General features: G+C 44.6%; 1 protein-coding gene across 1 annotated transcript in view; it reads left to right on the top strand.

The window, feature by feature from the left end:
* LOC123508962 (trafficking kinesin-binding protein milt-like) overlaps nucleotides 1-10000 on the top strand; it is a 39370-nt gene that overhangs the window by 1198 nt on the left and 28172 nt on the right. Inside the window, 1 exon segment of the mRNA XM_045263037.1 lies at nucleotides 1-215. This exon segment is cut by the window's left edge and continues 160 nt beyond it. Coding sequence (XP_045118972.1) covers nucleotides 1-215 — 215 coding nt within the window.

Raw genomic sequence — 10000 nt, 5'->3', positions numbered from 1 at the left:
CGCCACGGGACCCGCTGCTGCTGCTGAATCTGAAGAAGACCTCGCACCGTGGAACACGGCCGTGCTGGACATCCAGGGGCGCAGGGCGGGGGAGCGGCAGGAGTCCATGTGTGACTCTGGCGTGGGCTGCGACACTGACGATGACGTGGCCTCCTCCCTGTCCCGCTCCTCCACCTACACCGCCAGCGACGACGGCGAGGAGCTCATCGACGAAGGTAAGCCGTCATGCGCCCCCATCACCCCGCCACAACACGGGGGGGCGGGTCAGACACAGTCCGCCACGCCGTCAAGGAGTAGGACGGCGCCGCAGCCTTGTATAGAGGGAGAGTTGGTTGGCCGGCCGGCGGTGTGACACTTGGGATGCGCGGCGCGATGGTGTGCTTTTTGTTCTTCCTTCCTGGTGCCAATCTCGCCGCCTCGCCAACCTGTGCTGGCCGCGGCCCTGCATTAATGCCCGCCGCGCCTTCCTTCCTCCCTCCATCTTGACACCATTGCACCACTCACACTCACCATAACTCATCCATATTACTATCCTGTTGACTTTACTTGTATTACTGAACGCCTGTATCATGCCAGCCACTGATAATACATGTGTGTGTGTGTGTGTGTGTGAGAGAGAGAGAGAGAGAGAGAGAGAGAGAGAGAGAGAGAGAGAGACTGTGTGTGCATGACGTGGAGAAAAAGACATGGAAAAGAAATGAGGAAAACAAGAAATAAGAAGAACAAATTAGGAATGGAAGGGAAAAGGGAAGAAGAAAGAAGATGGAAGGGGAAGGGGAAGGGAAGGGAAGATGGGAAGGAGATCACTATATTCTCCCACTCCCTTCCCTGCTTCCAACCTGTTTCGCCCACTGATGGAAAGAGAAGGGGAGGGGGAGGGAGGAGGGTGTGAAAGGGTTAGGTTATTCGTCTCTTATCTGCGGTTGAAGCCCTAAATTCTCACCTCCTCCTCCTCCTCCTCCTCCTCCTCCTCCTCCTCCTCCTCCTCCTCCTCCTCCTCCTCCTCCTCCTCCTCCTCCTCCTTTTTGATATTCTGTCTTGATATTGCTTCTTACATTCTTTTCTTCCTTCCTTCCTTCCTTCCTTTTAGTTCTTCCTTCCTTCCTTCCTTCCTTTCTTTCAGTCCTTCCTTTCAGTCCTTCCTTCCTTTCTTCCTTCTCATATTTCCTTCTTTTTTCTTTCTTTATTTATTTTTCTTTATTTGTTTATATTTTTTTCCTTCCTTCCTTCCTTCCTTCCTTCCTTCCTTCCTTTCTTCTTTCTCTTCTTCATTCCTTCCATTTTCATCCACTTATTCTGGCTCATTATTGTCGATCAGAGGTTAATTTGCCTTATTTGGGGGGTTTCTATTCCTCCTCCTCCTCCTCCTCCTCCTCCTCCTCCTCCTCCTCCTCCTCCTCCTCCTCCTCCTCCTCCTCCTCCTCCTCATTTTTTTATCTGCTTCCTCAGTAACCGATAAGAGAAGATACATAACACTTTTTTTTTTCTTCGTTTCTGTGTCAATAAACTAAAACTACTTAGCAGACTCAAATTTCTGGAGATAAGGCTGTAGAAAATTGGTACACTTCCAGATTTTTTTGGGGAAACTGCAAAAAATCTGTAAATGTATAAATATCTGGAGAATTTTGGTGCTAATATCGGTAGACTCAATACTTGGCAAAATTCATGTCGAGTTTCTGTTCAAGGGAAAAAAAATAATAGATGAAATTAATGAAAAGTATATTAAAAAAAAAACACGTATTTTGTGGTACTAACCCAAAAAATAAATAGACAGAAATAAAAACGACAATTTGAAACGGAAAAAAATAATTAAAAAAAAAACTGATAAACCAGACTAAATATATACAAATAAAATAAAAACAAACCTCAAAAATAAAGAAGAAATGGATTAACTGAACCCGTAAAGAATAAAATCAATGATAAAAAACGAAAGAAAAAAAAACTCGTACCCAATAACGCTTTTCCCCAGTCCTTTGTTTTCTGGAAGGCTCTCTCGTCTCCTATTGGTCGATTCTCGCGTGACGTCACAGGCCTCGCGTTTTCCTGATTGGCTGATGGATCCTTGAGCTCTTGACGTCACAGGCAGCTCGTGTTTTGATTGGTGGTCTCATTAAGATGGGTTGTGATCCTATTAATGATATTTCAACGGCACCAGCGTAGTATTTGGACGTTTCTTGGTGGAGGAATGAAGAAGGAGGAGGAGGAGGAGGAGGAGGAGGCAGAAAGGTGGTGCAGGAGCGGGGGAAGATGGAGGAAAGGTTGAGGAGGAGGAGGAGGAGGAAATGGAGTAGGTGGAGGAAGAAAAAGATGATTAAGCGGAATATGGAAAATGAGAGAGAGAGAGAGAGAGAGAGAGAGAGAGAGAGACAGACAGAGAGAGAGAGACAGACAGACAGACAGACAGAGAGAGAGACTGGCAGACAGAGAGAGAGAGAGAGAGAGAGAGAGAGAGAGAGAGAGAGAGAGAGAGAGAAACATCATGTACAAAAACATATTGCATTTTCACGATGAGTTTTGTATCTCTCTCTCTCTCTCTCTCTCTCTCTCTCTCTCTCTCTCTCTCTCTCTCTCTCTCTCTCTCCCCCCAATCATACCTCACTCTATCTTTTCCTCTTATCCTTATCTTCTTTATCTTATCAGTCCAACCTTTAAAAAATACACAATCTGAACTCCTTGTCTCTACCTCGCCGCGCCACACACTGACACCAACCTTTGCCCCGAGACCCTCCTGACGGGGACATGAGTAGGGCAGGACTGTTCTGTGGGCGAGAGAGAGAGAGAGAGAGAGAGAGAGACAGACAGACAGACAGACAGACAGACAGACAGACAGACAGACAGACACACAGACAGAAATAAAGAAAATGAGATGAAAATGAGAGAGAGAGAGAGAGAGAGAGAGAGAGAGAATATTTGCGTGGGTCTTTAGTGAAATGAAGGAGAATAACAATAACAACAACAACAATAACAACAACAGAAGGAGGAGGAGGAAGAAGAAGAGGAGGAGGAGGAGGAGGAGGAGGAGGAGGAGGAGATAAAGAGGTAAAGGAGGGAAAGTGTGAAGAGAAAGATTAACAATAACAAAGAGAGAGAGAGAGAGAGAGAGAGAGAGAGAGAGAGAGAGAGAGAGAGAGAGAATGAAAAGAAACAAGAGAAATAGAAAGATTTTACAAAGATTAGAAAGGAAAAGAGATGATAATGAATGAGGAAGAGAAGAAGAAGTAGAGGAAGAAAAAAAGAAAGAATGAGAAGAGGAATTAGAGAAATTAAAAGAAAAAGAAAAAGGAAGAAAATAAACTAAAGGAAAACAAACATGAAGGAAAATAATACAAATGAGATTAAAGAAGAAGAGGAGGAGGAGGAAGAGGAGGAAGAGGAAGAGGAGGAGGAAGAGAGAGGAGAGACCTTGAGAGGAACCACCTGACGAAGATATTGATAAGAATGTGTCCTTAATGTCCTTTGTGAGCAGAAAGAGAAATGAGAGAGAGAGAGAGAGAGAGAGAGAGAGAGAGAGAGAGAGAGAGAGAGAGAGAGAGAGACCGGGTCATATATGGATTCACAAATGCAGGAGGTTAGTGAATAGGAGGAGGAGGAGGAGGAGGAGGAGGAAGAAGAAGAAGAAGAAGAAGAAGAAGAAGAAGAAGAAGAAGAAGAAGAAGAGATGAGGTGAAAGAAGGAAAAGAAGAGGAGGAGGAAGATAATTAAGAAGGAAACGAAGAAAACCGGACAAGGAGGAGGAGAAAGGAGAAAAGGAAGTAAATAGAGAAGGAAAAGAAGAAATGAAGAAGTGGAGGAGGACTAGGAAAAGAAGAAAAAGAAGAGGAAGAGGAGGAGGAGGAGGAAGAGGAAGAAGAAGAGGAGAATAAAGTGAAAGGAAGACAATGTGGATGTGTAAGCCGGGTGGAAACACACACACACACACACACACACACGTCAGCATCTTGTCATTAATTTCCCTCGTCTTCGTCCGTGTCCTGCTTGTGGAAGAGAGAGGAGGAGGAGGAGGAGGAGGAGATTCAACCATGACATGAAGCAAATAGAAAACACTCACTCGTTCGCCCCTTACCCCATTCTCTCTCTCTCTCTCTCTCTCTCTCTCTCTCTCTCTCTCTCTCTCTCTCTCTCTCTCTCTCTCTCTCTCTCTCTTCACATCCTTTCCTACCATCCTTACCTCCTGTCAGCTTACCTCCTTTCCTCTTACATCCTATCTGCTTTTCCCTCCTCCTCCTCCTCCTCCTCCTCCTCCTCCTCCTCCTCTCTTCTCTCCGGCCTCTAGGAAAACTCTGTTGTATTTATATATTCTTTATTTATTTCCTCGTGTGTGTCAGGTTTTGCAGAGTCACACACACACACACACACACACACACACACACACACACACACACACACACACACACACACACACACACACACACACACACACACACACGTAGATACATACATACATACATACATAATACTCTCTACTCACTCTCTCTCTCTATACTCTCTCTCTCTCTCTCTCTCTCTCTCTCTCTCTCTCTCTCTCTCTCTCTCTCTCTCTTAATGTTACTTGGTTTTATATTAGATTGTTTATTATTATTATTATCATTATTATTATTATTATTATTATTATTATTATTATTATTATTATTATTGTTGTTGTTGTTGTTGTTAATGTTGTTATGAGTAATTTTTTTTTCACTGACTTTTTTATTTTATTTGTAACTGGTAGACATTAGCAGTAACTAGACAGACAGACAGACAGACAGACAGACAGACATGCTAAGCTGGCCACAAGTTTACCCATATCACGTAACAAAAGATAGTAATACAATTTAAAAGCAACACACACACACACACACACACACACACACACACACACACACACACACACACACACACACACACACACACACACACACCGGGTTACTCAGTGTTATGGTTCCCAGGTGTCGCGTGGCCGGTCATGACTCGCGCCTCACAACACAAGGCCCCGCCACTGATAAACCGCCTGTGTTCCCGCTCTCCCCCTAAGCATGGTGGGGCGTTGAAGTAGTCCTGCTCAACTACGCATCTCTCTCTCTCTCTCTCTCTCTCTCTCTCTCTCTCTCTCTCTCTCTCTCTCTCTCTCTCTCTCTCATATTTTCATCTTTTTGGGGCTAATATTACAAGATTTTACGAAGTTTTGACAATATTTTCGGTCTAAAAGTATCAAATTGCGTGTTAAATTACATACGGCTGTTTGACAATGCTTACCGTTTCACTACACATTAACCGTATGACACTAAACTGAACGATCCTTTACTATTTTATCGAGAAAGTGTACCAATGAATACTAAAGGAAGACTATCGAATGCTGAGTCACGCTTATTGTTTCCTGCCAATGTGAGAAACGTTTCCGGAATGTGAAGGTCTTGCTAGTTCCTTTTTTTTTTTTTTTTTCTCTCTCTCTCCTTTTCCTGGTAACCTCTTCAGTACCATGACTCTACTTACTATTTGGTGATTTTTACAGCTTCAGAAACTTGTATGGGGGATTAGAATAGTGAAGACTGGCTATTAATCTTCTAAGCAACATAAACCGTTCCGAATGTAGATAAAATCGTCTAATCACACCCAAAACTCAAAGTATAAATGCGTCCCAGTACTGAAGGACTAAAGTAACGTCAGAAGTGGGAAAACTTTGCAAACACAAGTGACCTCCAGCCTCGTGAAAGTGAAGGAGGGCAGAAGCCAAACGTTTGCTGGATAGAAAGGTCACGGTTATCAATGTCTCTGCTTCTCAGGAGTCCTCGTGGTGAAGCTGACTGTCACGTGTCCACCTCATGATGCCCGAGACTGATTACACACACACACACACACACACACACACACACACACACACACACACACACACACACACACACTTTGCATAAAAACATGTAGCCCTAAGGAAATCCAGCTTATCCTCCTCCTCCTCCTCCTCCTCCTCCTCCTCCTCCTCCTCCTCCTCCTCCTCCTTCTCTACCAACAACAAAAACAACCACACATTTTCCTTCTCCCAGCAACCAAGCAATATATTTGTTTTATTTTATTTTCCCTTTCTTCTTCTTCTTCTTCTTCTTCTTCTTCTTCTTCTTCTTCTTCTTCTTCTTCTTCTTCTTCTATTTCCTCTTCTTCCCTCGTTACTTTCTCCTCTCTTTTCCTTTACTTCGGGCGCATTTCTAACTGTCGAACACCTGCTGTCTTCTTGGAGGAGGAAGAGGAAGAGGAGCAGGAGCAGGAGCAGGAGCAGGAGGAGGAGGAGGAGGAGGAGGGTAAAGTTATTCTACGTCACCCTTCCTGATTGGTTATCTTTGTATCAAATGCTTTTATATTTTTACGTCTGGGATTGCTAACGTTATCTCTCTCTCTCTCTCTCTCTCTCTCTCTCTCTCTCTCTCTCTCTCTCTCTCTCTCTCTCTCTCTCTCTCTCTCTCGTAAAGTGACTGGCGTGTGTTAAGTAGGGTGTCCAGCTGAGAGAGAGAGAGAGAGAGAGAGAGAGAGAGAGAGAGAGAGAGAGTTACGTATAATGCAAAATGTAAACAATGACAAGACATTTTTACTACCCACCACCACCACCGCCACCACCACCACCACCACCACCACCACCACCACCACCACCACCACCAAGCACCTTTGACAGAGAGAGAGAGAGAGAGAGAGAGAGAAAATGTAAACAAAGGCGTAGATGTTGTGTGTTCTGAATAAGGAACTTGTAAACATTAGCAAACATCCTCCTCCTCCTCCTCCTCCTCCTCCTCCTCCTCCTCCTCCTCCTTCTTCTTCTTCTTCTTCTTCTTCTTCTTCTTCCTTTTCTTCTTATTCTTTTCTTTTTCTTCTTCGTCTTCCGCGGCTTATGACCTCGTTAATGCGGCGCCATGGCTTAATTTACAATCCTCCTCCTCCTCCTCCTCCTCCTCCTCCTCCTCCTCCTCCTCCTCTTCACCTGGATAGATTACTCGTACAGGTAACACGCGGTGATTTGGCCTACGTGACTTTTTTGGTGACGCTCCTCCTCCTCCTCCTCCTCCTCCTCCTCCTCCTCCTCCTCCTCCTCCTCCTCCAATCCAACCTTTCCCTCTCCCACGCTCCCATGCCCTCTCCTCTCTCTCTCTCTCTCTCTCTCTCTCTCTCTCTCTCTCTCTCTCTCTCTCTCTCTCTCTTGCTTGTTTTTCCATCCATTCTTTCTTTCTTCCTGTTTTGTTATGTTTACTAGTTTCTTTTTCTTCTTCTTCTTCTTCTTCTTCTTCTTCTTCTTCTTCTTCTTCTTCTTCTTCTTCTTCTTCTTCTTCTTCTTGCCACGTCGCCTCCTATTTTTTTTTCTCTTCTCTTTTTTTCTTTTATCTTTCCTTATTTTTTTTTCATTCCATCCTGTTTCTCTATTTTATATCTCAATTTCTCTTCACATTAGTACCTCCTCCTCCTCCTCCTCCTCCTCCTCCTCCTCCTCCTCCTCCTCCTCCTCCTCCTCCTCCTCCTCCTGTTTTATCTTTGCCTTTTCTTGTTCTATCGTTGCCTCCTACTAAGTCTTTCCTCCTCCTCCTCCTCCTCCTCCTCCTCCTCCTCCTCCTCCTCCTTCGTATCTAAGCCCCCTTCCCCCCCTTGTCTTATCTCCTTCCCCCCTTCTATGCTTCCTGTTATAACGTCACTCCTCCTCCTCCTCCTCCTCCTCCTCCTCCTCCTCCTCCTCCTCCTCCTCCTCCTCCTCCTCCTCCTCTTCCTCCACCACCACCATGGGCCGCCTGAGCCTGGGCACGTCCGCCAAGATGCCCCCAGCGCTCACTAGGGTACGCGCCCCCCGCCCCCCTCCCCTCACTCCCTTCCTGACCTTTACGCCCCCTCACCATTCCCCTTGTGAATATTAGTGATCCATTAACTGAGTCTTGACTCTCTCTCTCTCTCTCTCTCTCTCTCTCTCTCTCTCTCTCTCTCTCTCTCTCTCTCTCTCTCTCTTGATTCCTTGTATTGTTTTATTTGTTTGTCTTTTCTATTTTTTTTCTTGATTTTTTTTCTTTTTTCGTTTTAGATATTTTTAAAATCTCCCAAAATCCTTCAGTTTTTTCGTTTTTTTCTTTTGTTTTATTTTTTTTATTTGTGTTTATTTATGTTTTATCTCCATCTTCCATTTCTCTTGTTTTTTTTTCCTATTTTCTTCCCTTTATTCTCTTTTTGACTCTTCCCTTCTCTTCTTTCCCGTCTTACGAAGCTGATCTGTCTTCCCTCACTTTCCTCTTCCTCCTCCTCCTCCTCTTTCTCCTCCTCCTCCTTCTCCTCCTCCTCCTTCTCCTTTTCCTTTTCCTTTTTCTTTTTCTTTTTCTTCTTCTCCTTTCTCTCTTCCTCCTCCTCCTCCTCCTCCTCCTCCTCCTCCTCCTCCTCCTCCTCCTCCTCCTCCTTTTTTTCTCTCCCTTTTCAACACTTCCCTCCCTTCCCGCAGTTCATCCTCAGTGACCTAAGCAAACATCAATATTAAGTCAGAACTTTGCGAAATTGTACGTATTTGCGAGACTCAAATTCGTGTAGCGTTGTTGTTGATTTTTTTTTTTTTTTTTTTTCGTATTCGTTCTAAACTGTGGTGGATTTCTTTTTTTTTTTTTTTTTTTTTTTTTTTTTATTGTGAAGGTTTGCTCTCTCTTTTTATCTCATTTTCTTTCTCTTTCTCTTTCTCTTCTCTCTTCTCTCTTCTCTCTCTCTCTCTCTCTCTCTCTCTCTCTCTCTCTCTCTCTCTCTCTCTCTCTCTCTCTCTCTCTCTCTCTCTCTCTCTCTGTGTGTGTGTGTGTGTGTGTTTGTTTTATAACGTGAGCCTAAATACAGCTTTTAAGGGGTGTGTTTTTGGCGGCTTGCGTGGCTGGTGTGTAGGGTGTATAGGCTCGTTTAGGCCTATTACAGGTAGGCTTAAACAACCAGTCCTCCCTCCCTTCCTCCCCTACCTTGACATCATTTTCAGCAACTTTTCTTAATTTAAATTCGTTTTTTTTTTTTTATTATTTATTTATTTTTTCTGGGGGGTAAAGTTTCTCTGTTAAATGTGTGTGTGTGTGTGCGTGTGTGTGTTTTTACATGTCTGTGTGTTTTTTGTGAAGGATTAAGTTAAGCTTGTGTGTGTGTGTGTGTGTGTGTGTGTGTGTGTGTGTGTGTGTGTGTGTGTGTGTGTGATCATATTACGTTTTCGTTCTTCGTTATGTCACATTCCTGTTTCCTTAGTGAGGCATTTATCACGCTACTGTTACCCTCCCCCCCTTCCCTTCTCTCCCTCTCCCACCCTTTCTCCCTCCCTCCCTATCCCCCTGTAACTCGACACACACACACACACACACACACACACACACACACACACACACACACACACACACAGGTAAGGGAAAGGAGGCGTGACACTACTGCCATCAAAACAAACACATTTCTCCCTTCCTGTACCCTGAAGCACCGTAGAGCACCCTTCGTCAGCGTCGCCGTCAGCCCTTCAGGTAACAGACACCCCGGTTGTCACGTAGATCGCTCCTGTGTCGTCGTTATTAAAGTTAGGTTAGGTTAGTTGGCAACCACGTCTACCTGCTTTCCCGGGTCTAGTTTTCGTCCTGAACTGGTGGGGTGGGCTGGGCTGGTCTAGGTAGTGGTGGTGGTGGTGGTGGTGGTAGAGGAGCTTTTGTTTGTGAAATGGTAGGGCGTGTGGTGGACGTGATGTAGTGGCGTCGTTCCATGAGTGATGTGTTAATAGTGGTGTTGTGGTGTTGTGGTGGCGTCTCTATGTAGTGTAATGCCTTCCTGTGAATTGTGTTGGCGTGTGGCTGTGTGTTTGGTGTTCCTTGTGCTGTGATGGCGCGTGTGGCGTGTGTACGTGCCTTCGTATGTGTTTTTATTTTATGTAAGAGAGGAAAACTGGTCAAGGGCAACATAAGATTGAATTAAAAGGCCCACTTAGTCGCCAGTCCCCTTGCAGAGAGAGTTAGCCACAAATAAGGCATAAATGTCCTGAAACTTCCTGCTAAATGAAGTCAAGTTGATA

Source organism: Portunus trituberculatus, chromosome 25 (assembly GCF_017591435.1).
Source record: "Portunus trituberculatus isolate SZX2019 chromosome 25, ASM1759143v1, whole genome shotgun sequence".
Lineage (NCBI taxonomy): Eukaryota > Metazoa > Arthropoda > Malacostraca > Decapoda > Portunidae > Portunus > Portunus trituberculatus.
Note: the sequence above shows the minus strand (reverse complement) of the source record. Positions and strands in the feature narration are given on the sequence as shown.